Genomic DNA, 13,766 nt, shown 5'->3' on the forward strand with positions numbered 1-13,766 from the left:
TATAAAACGCCAGCCCAAACTATTCGGTACAAAGTCTCCAAACCAGGTCTTGTTGTGTCTGGTAAACGTTCTATTGACATCCCACATCCCAACTAAAAGTTCCCATTAAACTTGGAGAGTTTCTTCCATCAGAGAGGAGGCCGACTGGGGCCTGACCCCTGGGTAGGCGTGGCCACCGTCCCCTACCACACCCCTCACCTCTCTACCCCCGCCGGCAGCAGCAGTGGCCAGGGGAGGGTGGAGTAGGAGGAGGAGGAGGGAGAGAATGAGAGCGTCCCGGGCCTGACCAGTGGTGATAGGAGCGGCCTCCCCTCACCGGAATGACCACCTCCTTGTTGTCCACGTCAGCAGCTGGACCGCTCCGTTGGCTTCCTGGGGCGACCTAACGCTGTAGGGAATGTGTTGTTGAAGGATACTGCGAGACGATGATATATAAAAGGCCTGTTGGAGTAGAGGGGGTCCCTGTATTATTTTTAGTAGTTCTTCAGACTCTGTTGACGCGTGTGTTGTTATGCTCAGCCATGAATGCATGTGCTTTGTTTACGGTCTTGAACATCGCTCCGTTACCTCTGGCTCTTCACGATCCTCTATTCTTTTTTTTTTTTTCTTCGGGGTTTTGATGAGCTGAGTCTCACATCACGTTGGTGACGGGTGATTGTGTGGGGACCCCATTCAAAGCCAACCTTTTGAGGGTCATTCGATTGTTTACATCACCCTTTGCTTTGTAGGGTCATATGGCTGTTGGAGTGCCTGGTATCAAGTAAATGTATGAATAATCACATTGTTAAAGGAAAAATTGGAATAAAGATATTCATACTTTGTAAGATTTAAGTCCCCCCCTCTCCTCCCACCATTTCTTCGTAAAGACCCGTTTTTCTTGTGCAATTATGGAAAGAATGGGAAAGGGGGGGAAACATACGTATTTCCATTGGATTCTTTGACACCCAACAGTTATAAGGCTTCTCCAGAGCCGCGGGAAAATCAGCGAGGCAACAAAACAATTCTAGAATCCATTATCCTTCTTTCTCTCTTGGCTCTAACAAAAACACGCGACAGAAACAAGAAACTTCAACTCTAATTAAATTCTTCTCGTCTCGCCTTGCGCACCAGAAGTAATTCTCCTCCCCTGTCCAGGGACACAGTCGCCTCCTCACCCGCGCCACCTCGCGTTCCCCCCTCCTTTCAACCTTCTCCTTCACCCTCCTCCCTCATCCACCTGTCTCTCCCTCCTCCCCTCCGCTCACCTACTTCACCCATCTCCCAAAGCCTCACCAGCTTCCTTATATTCCTCACCCACTTCCATCACCCACCTTACTCACTTTTGTCCCTCACTCTCTCTCTCCCCTTCCTGGTCGCCTTCACTCTCCCCTCCTCCCGCACTTCCTCCATTGTCTATCTCCCACACTCTCCTCCCTCCTCCTCAGTTTTCTCAGATTTGTGAAGATCAAATTTTCTCTGCTGCACTGAACATGGCTGTTCCTCTACTGTAACTCTTCCGTTAAGGCCTCCGCTATGAAATGTCATGTAAGACACGATCCCTCATACATAGATTCTGACCTGAAGTTTTGTTTCTCAAACTGTGTGTTTCTAAAAGTGTTTCTTCTTCTTGCAAGGTTACGTGTCTTTGAGCTGTCCATTTGCCTCAGACTCTTCGTCAAGGAAGTTTCTCAATTGTGCCACGTAGGATTCTTGTCTTCGTGGTCCTCCGTGCCATGTAACTCTCTCATCCTAGTAGTATACCTCACGTTTTTCTCATCTTAGTAGTCCCTGCGTCATATCATCTCATCTACCATCTCTTTTATCACGTAGTTTCTCGGCTTGGTAGTCCCAGTACCCTGTGATTTCTCCTCTTAGTCCTTATGTCACCCAGGTTTCTTATTGTAGTAATCCGTGTCTCTCAAGTTTCTTATCTTAATAGTCCCTGTATCGTATGAGTTTCTTATCTCATTCATCCCTGTGTCCAGAGAGTTGAAAGTCCCTTTCGTAGATCCATATATTAGATGGGCAAATCTTCCTTTCCCCATATGGTCTTGCACCCTCCGTGTCTCCAAGCCTCCCTTCTTAGTAGCCCCTAAGCAGGCTCAAATCCACCCTCGTGTGCCCTCCTTAAAGAACCGTAAGTCAGCAGGGGTTTTAAATCCCCTCCCTTCCTATCCCTCAGTCAAGAATTTCTTGACCAGTTTCCTCCCCCTCCCTTTCAGCCCCCCAAGCTTCTCTTGCGCGTGTCAAGTCCTTCCCTTCACAGAGCTCCTGAAACAACAGACTGAAGCCCTTTTTTTCTTAAGACGCTCCGACTGTGCAGGTGCCCACCTCTCATTGGCTGTTTTAAACGACAGGACTTTCCTTTAAACGCTGCCCGACTTTTCTGCGTTAGCAAGTGAAATCACCTCGAAAAGAAGCTGCTTAAAAGAAAAAAAAGCTCAAGTCTGATTTTTTGGTGGGTGATTAAGATGCCAAAAGCTCCATTCAGTAACATAATGGTTTATCTCATTTCTCACTAGAAATACCAGAGAATCTAACTCTTAAGTCTTTCCTCTCAAATGCTATTTAAAAAGGGCCATATCCTACTGTTTCAGCAGTTCCTGACTTGGATGATCTCCAGTATGTTACCCAGTGACACAGATTTCTTCTCTAAGTAAGCCACTTCAACACTCGGTCACCGCTCCCATTTTCCTTTTTAATACTCGGTTTTTCTTCATCCAAAATCATCTTTACAGTCCAAGTCTGACTTCTCAACAGCCTCGGGATTTTAAGACCGAGGTGCTGCTTCTTCGAAGGTAGCTCCATAAGTCTTTCAATACCCACTATGATACATCATCTCCCTGCTTTCACTACCAACTTTAAAAGCAGTGGCCTCAAGTCCTCGACTGACGTACTTGCGCCTCTCCTTCGATAAAGTGTACAGATATTTCTCCTTTAAGTCACTGGTTTGCTTCTATTGTCCTTACGGCGTTCATCTCACTTTTTAGCTGATCTGTTTTTTTAGTATCGCAGTCCGGGGCGAAAGGACCCCTCTGGTCCTGTCACTTTGCGCATTTACGCATTTGTTTTGTAAATCGTCTCTCTTGTCTGCTGCCTGGACATCATCACTGTTCCCTATGGAGGTAGCTACATGTACAGGCAAGTCTCTCTCCTCTCGTCAGCTGGCTTGTTAGTCGAAATCTATCATCTTCGTAGCTACTTAAAGAACGCAAGTCTTCCCTTTTTATTTTTCATTAACGACCCTAAATCTCATCTCTCACTCAGCAGGTCCTAACAGCAGCCCCCCAGCCCAAACCCCCTTCGCCCCACCCTTAGTATTCTTACCTCTAAGTAGCTATTTAAGCAACGTCTCTCTCTCTCTCTCTCTCTCTCTCTCTCTCTCTCTCTCTCTCTCTCTCTCTCTCTCTCTCTCTCTCTCTCTCTCTCTCGTTAGCTATCCCCCTCCCTCGCGAAGAAAAAAATAATCCAGATCTCCCCTTTCACCATTTTACTTGAAGGAGGTCTCCAACCTCACAGTAAGTACTACATGGTCTCATGGGAGACCCGTCAACCCTCCACCTTACCTCATTATTCTCCTTTAAAAAGTCGTGGTCTCCCTTTACAGTAAGTACTGCACGAACCAGAGTCGCCTCTCTCATAGTATTCTACTCTCTAAACAACCAAAAGACTCGTTGGACTGGCCTGTTTGAACACAACTCGGGTCATCCTTTTTTTAAGAATTTGCTTACGGTGAGAAAGCTGATATTGTGATAATCCATGTCATCCCTTTAGGGTATTATTATCCACGATAACCCAAGATGACCCAAGTCATCCCTTTAAGAATTTACTGAACGGCAACAAAGCATATATCCTGATAACCCAGGTTATCTCTTGAATAATTTACATACGATAACAAAGCAAATCTGATAACCTAGGTTATCCCTTAAAGAATTTACATACGATAACAAAGCAAATCTGATAACCCAGGTTATCCCTTAAATAATTTACAGACGATAACAAAGCATATCTAATAACCCAGGTTATCCCTTAAATAATTTACAGACGATAACAAAGCATATCTAATAACCCAGGTTATCCCTTAAATAATTTACATACGATAACAAAGCATATCTAATAACCCAGGTTATCCCTTAACGACTTTACATACGATAACAAAGCATATATCCTTATAACCTAAATAATTTCTTTAATAATTTGCCTACGGCAATAAGGTACAGAACTTTCTTCTCGATGGCATTTTTTTTCATCACAAGTTTCCCCTTCTCATTAGTTACACAAATACCGGAGTTTCTTTTTTTTTTTTCTTCCCAGGAGCAACCATGACAATTCAAGTTTTACTTTACGAAAGCGGGTCTAACAGATCGAGTCTCACAATCCAGTAGCCTCTCCACCTTTGGAGCAACTTGGACTATCCAAACCTCCTTCGTCAGTAGGTACTTTCTCGCTCGGTCGTCCGGGGCGCGCCCCAGTAGCTACCTGAGAACAGCTCTTCACGCTGGATGTTCCCAATGAAGAACCTCTTCACGTTCCTCTCATGAATAGTTCATTAACCCCGTTCCAGTACCTCTCCTGGTCCGGCCAGTGGCCATCACCTTCACGCCAGCCAGTGGCCACAGCCCTCACAACGGTCCTCCCATGGCCACAGTCCTTACACCAGCCACTGGCCACAACCCTCACACCGGCCGATGGCCACAGTCCTCACGCAAGCCAATGGCCACAGCCCTTACTCCAGCTATTGGCTACACCTCCCTCACGCTGGCCACTGCCCACAGCCCTTACGCAAGCCAATGGCCACAGCCTTTTCTCCAGCTATTGGCCACACACCCCCTCACGCTGGCCACAGCCCACAGCCCTCACGCAAGTCACTGGCCGCAGCCCTCACACTGGCCACAATCGCGTGTGGCTACAATGCTCAAATACTTGTGCAAGAACCACTTTAAGAACACAAGTCTTCCCATCCAATGACTACACTAATCTTATCACCCAGTAGGTTGAAGAGGCCCTAAGAACTTCAAGGCAAATCATCACAGATTTCGAGATATTAATGTTCAATATCCTCCTCCTAATACGCTGCTGCCTAAGATATCATTCTTACATCACACGATAAAGTACCAACACTTATACATTAGTCCCCCCCCTCAAAGTGTTCACCAGATATTCCCATTTTCTTCTAAGTTTTCACGATTTAAATTCCGTACATTTTTTTTCTTTCCCTCTTCCACCACTGGTCACCTTTCCTCCCCCACTTACTCGAGGATCGATTAAGCCGAAGTTCAGAGAACAATATACTCCTCTGCCACCCTGGGCCGTCCACCACACCACCACCTACACCGTCCACCACACCTCCACTTACACCGTCCACTACACCACCACCTACGCCGTCCACCACACCACTTACACCGTCCACCACACCACCACTTACACCGTCCACCACACCACCACCTACGCCGTCCACCACAACACCTATACCGTCCACCACACCACCACCTACACCGTCCACCACATCACTTACACCGTCCACCACACCACCACTTACACCGTCCACCACACCACCACTTACACCGTCCACCACACCACCACTTACACCGTCCACCACACCACCACTTACACCGTCCACCACACCTCCACCTACACCGTCCACCACACCACCTACACCATCCACCACACCACCTACACCATCCACCACACCACCTACACCATCCACCACACCACCTACACCCCCACCACACCATCTACACCCCCACTACCACGCCTCCCTCCTCGCTTTTCATCATCTTCAGAACTCATTTGCCAGCAAGATACCTCCTCCTCCTCCTCTTCCTCTTCCTCCCTCCCTCACTCTCTTCTGTATCGCCCTTGTCTTGTGTCCCTCACCTCTCTGGGCCATCTATCCCCTCCCGCCTCTCCCCCCTTCTTCTCCTCGCGTTCCTCCTCACTGCTTCCCTCTCCCTTCCCTCTCCTCCCCTCGCCCCCGCGGCCACCAACTGGACGGCAGACCACCCTGGTGGGGGGCGCCCCGCGAGGGTAAAACAAATATTCCCCCCAGACGCGCCGGCGGCCAAGCGGACTTCCTCCTTTTCCCCTTGAAAACTGAATTCTCTGTCGGTGGTCACGCCGCGATAAGCTAACTCCGCTTCCCCCCCGCCCCCTATCGTAAAATATCCCATTGATGGAGCGCGGGCGTGCGGGCGAAGGGCGCGTGCGGGCGAAGGGCGCGGGCGCGTGTGGGCGAAGGGCGTACGGGTGTGCGGGCGAAGGGCGCGGGCGCGTGTGGGCGAAGGGCGTACGGGTGTATGGGCGAAGGGCGTACGGGTGTGCGGGCGAAGGGCGTACGGGTGTGCGGGCGAAGGGCGCGGGCGTGTGTGGGCGAAGGGCGTACGGGTGTGTGGGCGAAGGGCGTACGGGTGTGCGGGCGAAGGGCGTACGGGTGTGCGGGCGAAGGGCGTACGGGTGTGCGGGCGAAGGGCGCGGGAGTGTGGGGGCGAAGGGCGTACGGGTGTGCGGGCGAAGGGTGCGGACGTGCGGGCGTGCGGGAGAAGGACGCGTGCGGGCGAAGGGCGTGCGGGCGAAGGGGGGATGGGCGGAGGGTCGTGTGGGCGGAGGGGCGTGTGGGCGGAGGGCATGGCCCGCTAGCTGGGGGCCTGACTCTTCCCTGGCGCCCAATGCCACCCACCTGTGCCCACCTCCCGTGTTTATCTCTCATCATTACCTCCTTCCGTAGGAGCTGGAACCCCGTTCCGTGCGTCCCAGGGTCTTTTAGGACCAGCCCAGGAACGCTGGAACAGGCCACGAACACCACAACACGTACAAGGAGTACAGGAACACGTACAGGAACGCTTGAACACGTACCAAGGGCAAAGGAAAACGTACAAGGGACAGTGGAACACTTAGAAACACAGGAACATTTAGAAACACAGGAACACTTAGAAACACAGGAACACTTAGAAACACAGGAAACACCGAAATCACGTACAAGGAACAGTGGAACATATTAGGAACACCGGAACACGCACAAGGAACAGTGGAACATTTACCAGGAACACCAAAACATGTACAAGGAACAGTGGAACACTTACCAGGAACACCGAAACACGTAAAAGGAACAGTGGAACACTTACCAGAAACACCGAAATCACGCACAAGGAACAGTGGAACATTTACCAGGAACACCAAAACATGTACAAGGAACAGTGGAACACTTACCAGGAACACTGGAACGCGTCTTATTGTGTGGGGGGCCATGAGCTGTATGTTTATTGTTTGTCTTTGATGACGGGGTTCGTCTGTTGCTCTGTAAATAAAAGTGTGATATTGTCATTTACCCTGAACGTTGTAAGAGATGTGAAGAATATATAAATTTTTTATTCATATATTGTACTTAGTCGCTGTCTCCTGCGTTAGCGAGGTAGCGCAAGGAAACAGACGAAAGAATGGCCCCCCAACCCACCCACATACACATGTATATACATAAACGCCCACACACGTACATATACATACCTTCACATTTCAACGTATACATACATATGCATACACAGACATATACATATATACACATGTGCATATCCATACTTGCTGCCTTCATCCATTCTCGTCGCCACCCCGCCACACATGAAATGGCGAGGTAGCGCTAGGGAAAGACAACAAAGTCCACATTCGTTCGCACTCAGTCTCTAGCTGTCATGTATAATGCACCGAAACCACAGCTCCCTTTCCACATCCATATCCCACAAAACTTTCCATGGTTTACCCCAGACGCTTCACATGCCCTGGTTCAATCCATTGACAGCATATCGGCTTCCGTTTCCCCTTTTAGAAAGTTAAAATGCAAGGAGGGGAGGGTTTCTAGCCCCCCGCTCCCGTCCCCTTTAGTCGCCCTCTACGACTCACGGGGAATGCGTGTGTGTTGATATATATATATATATATATATATATATATATATATATATATATATATATATATATATTATTCTTAGGGATAAGGGATTAAGAATACTTCCCACGTATTCCCTGCGTGTCGTAGAAGGCGACTAAAAGGGGAGGGAGCGGGGGGCTGGAAATCCTCCCCTCTCGTTTTTTTCAATTTTCCAAAAGAAGGAACAGAGAAGGGGGCAAGGTGAAGATATTCCCTCAAAGGCCCAGTCCTCTGTTCTTAACGCTACCTCGCTAACGCGGGAAATGGCGAATTGTTTGAAATAAAAAAAAAATAAATAAAATATATATATATATATATATATATATATATATATATATATATATATATATATATATATATATATATATATATATATATATATATATGTATTTGATCTAGGTACAGGAGTAAATCATACATATGAAACATTCTTCGCCGATTTTTTTTTCTAAACTGATGATGATAGAATATAGATTAGAAGTTGTCTAAGGTGGGACAGAGTTATCTACCAGACTCCTATCTATCTAGTTAGGGGTGTATCCTTGTTAAACTTATAGCAGCGTCTTCAGTGTTATGGAGTTAATGTTTATCCCTTCTCTCTCTCTCTCTCTCTCTCTCTCTCTCTCTCTCTCTCTCTCTCTCTCTCTCTCTCTCTCTCTCTCATCTATCTATCTATCTATCGATCTATCTCCCTCCTCGATCTGCTAACACCAGTGCAGCGTGCGTGTGTCAGGTTCGTTAATGCCATCTGATGCAAACCAAAAGTTTATTTTCATGTATTCTTCCCGAATATTTGAGCAGAATGTCAGTATTCATGAGGGTGTATTCTAACAGGGAAAGAAGTGGATGAATATCTGGGGAAAGTATTCCACGCCAGCTATTTTTTTTTGTTTCGTTTTTTGTTTGATATTTATATTCTAGTTTGGTAGATATATTTTTCACTGTCTGCTTTCGTGTGTTGGTATGCTTAACTACGTGTAGTGATCAGTGTAAGCAAATGCTGATGGTTGTCTGTTATTAGTATTATTATTATTATCATTATTCTTATCACTATTATTGTCATTATTATTTGTAGCAGTAGTAGTAGTAGTAGTAGTAGTATAATGATAATAATGATTGTAATAATAATGATGATAATAATGATATAATAATGATAAAATGATAATAATAATGATAATTATAATGATAATAATGATAATGATAATAGTAATGATAATAATAACTCATTATCATCATTATCATTATTATTATTTGAAGGGTAACTGCGTTGTGTGAAGTATATATATATACACGTAGCTACGTTATATTCCATTTTCCAGTCAAGTGGCTTCAAAGTGGCATGTCCTAAGGGAAGCGTCAGTGCGCCTTTTCATAAGTACTTAAGTGTACCCCACTTTTTGATATGCCACTACTTTTTTTTCCCCCCCTTTAGGTCATCTTTCAACCCAGAATACCGAAGAAGCGCGTGTGATACGAGAGATGGCTGGCGGAGCTCCCGCGGTGTGTTATGTGTTGTGCTTGAGCAAAGCTGGTTAAAAGTTAGAACTGTGGTCTCGGGCGAGATTATCTGCTGGAGGACAGTACATGGGAGTACATGGGAAAGCCAGGTAACATAAGACCTGATGATCTATGACGAGGTTATCTGCTAGAAGAATCGGTGTATGGCAGTACATGGGAAATGCAAAGTAAGACAAGACCTGATGGTCTATGACGAGGTTAGCTGCTGGAGAACAGTACGTGGGATAACCAGATGAAAGACCTGATGGTCTATGACGAGGTTATCTGCTGGAGAACAGTACATGGGATAACCAGATGAAAGACCTGATGGTCTATGACGAGGTTATCTGCTGGAGAACAGTACATGGGATAACCAGATGAAAGACCTGATGGTCTATGACGAGATTCTCTGATGGAGAACAAACACTCCATGGGATAACCAGATTAGAATAGACCCGATGGTCTGAGGCGAGGTTATCTACCGGAAGACATGGTACATGCGAGCACATAGGATAGCCAGATCACACAAATACCTTATGGTCTATGACGAAATTATTTCCTGGAGGACGACAGCCAATGGGAAAGCCAGAAAAGAGACCATCTGATGGTCTGCGGACGAGGCTTTTGTGGGATATCATGAAAGGCTGTATTATAAGCCAGTAGTATTTACAGAGGTAGCGCCTTCCTTCCCTCGGAGCATCATGCATGGGCCACCTCGCAACTCTGGGTCGTGGTAAAGCGCCAATCCGCGAACCCTTGGACTCGGCAGATATAAGATGACAATCTCTTTAGCCGACTATCAAAGGAATCGAATCCCGGGGCCTGGCTAAATAGCCCCGGTCACTCGGCCCCCTGTACAAAGGAATTGGATCTCCTCGGAGCACCGGCCTTTAATGTCCCCTCCGCCCGATTTTAGGGAATAAAAAGTGACGTTGAGACGCATAAAATATGGAGAGGGACAAGACTCGATGTCCAATGAAATTAAAGTCGCGTGCGGGGATGTCAGCTCGAGTTTGGTCCGGAGAGGTGAGGGGAGAAGTGGCAGATGGGGAGGTAGGATGGGGGAGGAAAAGGGAGGGAGGGAGAGAGAGAGGAGGAGGAGGGGTTGTACTGAGGCTGTGGTGAGGGGGGGGGGGGGGCTTGTGGGGAGGAGGCTGCAGAGACGAAGTGTGAGCAGGTGTAGGAGGGAGAGTTGAGAGAGAGAGCGTACCAGAGAGGAAGGGAAGAAGAACTATGGATATAGGTGGTGGAGGAAGAGGAGAAGTCCACAAGAACAGTCTATGTACGGAGATGGAGGGTGGAGGAGGAAGAGAAGTCCACAAGAACAGTTCATGTCGGGAGATAGAGGGTGGAGGAGGAAGCCGTGGCAAGGATTCGCCGGAGGTCATGGGGACGAGGTCTCACATGACACAACACTGGACTGTGATGCCAGAGGAGAGCTGGTCCATAGGGTGTGGAGGGAGGCGCTAGCTGGTTCACCTCCACCCTCCTCCCTCCGCCATTACCCTTTCTCTCATGTCCCCCCCCCCCCAGTCCTCTCCCTCTCTTCACTTTCTTTCCCCCCCCCTCATGTTCTCCTCCTCTCCCTCTCCCTCCCTTTTCCTCCCAGCTCCCAGGGACGAGGAGGGCCAGTTGGGAATTGAAGGATCATTCACAGTTTATGACGTGGCATGACGTTATGTAAACTAATTAGTGATTCACCTCATGCCAGGGGGAGTGGTCGCGGCTCGGGGCGCGTCCCTTGGGCCCCAGGTAGCGAGACGTCGTAGCCATTGCTTGTTGCACGACCAGCCGACTGCCTCTTGTTTTTAGTAGCATCATTGTGTAGCGGCGTCGGGGAAACAGCAATGCCATCCTGTACACCGCCTCAATTAAACCCGAAAAGTTTTACAAGTGTAACGAAAGTAGGGGGGAAAAAAATATGTATATACATGTAAGGGTTTAGCGACTGACAAACAAATTATTGGAAAACAAAACTGAGAGGATAAAGTTTGGGGTTGTATGGGTGTTGGGGGTTGGGAGGATGTAGGGGGATCATGGAGTGGGTGTTGGAGGGGTGGAAATGTTGGGGAGGTGGCTCTAGGGTCTGATGATACGAGGAGAGGGACCCGGGGGCTGAAACCTGATGATGAGGGAGGGAAGCTAGGGCCAGGGTCTTATGGGGGTTAGGGGAGGTTGGGGGCTGGGACGTATGACGATGGAGGAGATGTTGGGAGTAAGGGCTTATGATTGGGATTAGGGACTTACGGAGGGGATGTTGGGGTTAGGGACTTATGATAGGGAGGGGAAATTGGGCGTGGTGTGTCATGATGAGAATGTGAGGTGCTGGGAAATGGGGTTTGAGGTTGGAGAAGGAGTTTTAGGCTAAGGGTCTCATGTATAGGGACTTGATGTTCAGGGCAAGGTACTGATGTTAGGTGCAGGGGAGTCAGACGACTTGAAGGCGAGGATGTTAGGGATGGATATCTGGTGAGGAGGGAGTGGGTATTAAATCCCAGGTAGGGGGTATTAGGGCTTAGGGATTGATGAGGAAGGAAGGTGTTCGGGCTGAAGGCCCGACGACGAGGGAAGGGGTGCTCGGGCTGGAGTGCTAATGATGGGGAAGGGGGTTTTAGAACAAGGAAGGGGGTCTAATGTGTGGGGGGATGGGGGCGGGGGAGGAGGAGGCAAGGCTGGGGGCGTGATGATGGATGGTGGAGGTGGTCGGGGCGTGACATAGCGTGAGTGATGGACTGGAGCCATAGCCTTTATCCCGCCTCACACCCACCACCACCGCCCCCGCTCCCTCTATCTCCCTCTTCATAACCCTCCCCCTCTCTCCATCGGGTATGATTCCCCCTTTCCATCCACTGTCGCTACCCCCATCCCCACCCTAAGTCTCCATATCTTCCACCATTTCTTTCTCTACTGCCTCCTGTCCCTCCCCTTTCTCTCCACTAGCTGCCTCCACCATATCTCCACCGGACCAAGACCATCAGCTTCTCTCCTCCAACCATCCACTACCACTGTACGTTTCTCCCGTCACCACACTCCCCACCAACCATCCACCATCACTGCACGTTTCTTCCCTCACCACACTCCTCACCCTCCTCATATTTGCAGATCTTCAGCTCGTCCATCCCGGCTTCGCGAAAAATGTAGCAACAAATATGGAGTCGTCATTCTTCTCCATTCATGATTCACATGGCACCACCGTCAGTCCTCATTCCTCATCTTCCGTCACTCTCTCCTCCTGTTTTCTGCTGTCCAATTGCTTTCCACCCATCACTTTCCACTCGTCAGTCACTACCACCCATTTTCCTCTCCTCACTCGACTGGGAGACAAAGAGTCGATCCATCATATACAAAAATTCACACCTTTTATGTATTACCTCCACACTGTTTCAGGACAAACATTTTGGATCAAATGACCACCACGCACCTCAACATTACATCCATCAAGGATGGATGTAGCACCAAACTATAAGCCAGCATCTCCGACGACCATAGTCTGTCAACTATCGAAGATGATCGAGAAATAAACTGATGAGTACTCGCAATGGAGACGCTAAGGCTTCAGCTGGAACAGCTCATGTGCAATAGAGTCCCTCGGACTTTTATGACCGAGTGAGTAGTGGCCGAAACGAAAGAGATGGGTTGGGGCTGACTGTGTGATTTTGGACTATCAGAAAGCCTTTGACACTATCCCTTGCAAGAGGTTGATGAAAATAAAACTGTAACTGGTGGCAAGCATGGGAGATCTCCTTCAGTTGATCCAAATATTACCAAAGTGGAAGAGATCCAAAGGACGCATGTCAGAGGTGCGTACTCAAGTGGGGTAAGGATAACCAGTGGAGTCCCACAAGGCATGGTCCTAAGCCATTGCTATTTCTGCTTTAAGTAAGAGCGAATTATACTCTAACATGTTTACGGATGAAGCTAAAGATATCGAAAGAGAGTATTTCTGGGTTACGAAAGCTTCTCAAGAGATCTAGACAAAGCCCCAGCCCTGGGTGAGATACAAAGCTGACGAAGTTCAGCCCAAGTAAATGGAAAATTGTTAAAACTAAAACGAACTGAAAGGAATCCTAATTATGACTTGTATTAATGAACTTGTGAGAGGATATTAGGGGCATGATAGAGTAACCAGTCTGTCCCTAAAACCATCACATGATGAGTTTTTTCCTTTTTTTTGAGGAGGCAAAAGAGTTACTGTTCAAGATTAAAACATTCAAGAAAAGTATGTGCAACATCTATCAGACCCAGACTAAAACATGTGTTACCATTGTGATCAGCAGACTAAAGGAGATGTTCTAATCTGTTGGAGAAGGTCCAGAGGAAGGCAGAAAACTATGCCACAGGGGGTAGAGGCTCTCAGCTTTGGAATTACGTTGGA

At 47.9% G+C, this 13,766-nt stretch overlaps 1 protein-coding gene and 1 long non-coding RNA gene across 3 annotated transcripts in view; one reads left to right on the forward strand and one right to left on the reverse strand.

The window, feature by feature from the left end:
* LOC139747673 (uncharacterized) overlaps nt 1-13,766 on the reverse strand; it is a 330,027-nt gene that overhangs the window by 98,064 nt on the left and 218,197 nt on the right. For both annotated transcript variants that reach the window (XR_011712439.1, XM_071660249.1), the window contains one exon: nt 7,186-7,273. Coding sequence is in view for 1 of the 2 variants with exons in the window: in XM_071660249.1 (XP_071516350.1) it covers nt 7,186-7,273 (88 nt within the window). In the remaining variant the exon portion in view is untranslated. The remainder of the gene's footprint in view (nt 1-7,185; nt 7,274-13,766) is intronic.
* Nucleotides 1-13,766, forward strand: part of LOC139747674 (uncharacterized) — a 107,106-nt gene that overhangs the window by 71,841 nt on the left and 21,499 nt on the right. The window lies entirely within an intron of this gene.

The sequence above is a fragment of the Panulirus ornatus genome, chromosome 69, assembly GCF_036320965.1.
Source record: "Panulirus ornatus isolate Po-2019 chromosome 69, ASM3632096v1, whole genome shotgun sequence".
NCBI lineage: Eukaryota > Metazoa > Arthropoda > Malacostraca > Decapoda > Palinuridae > Panulirus > Panulirus ornatus.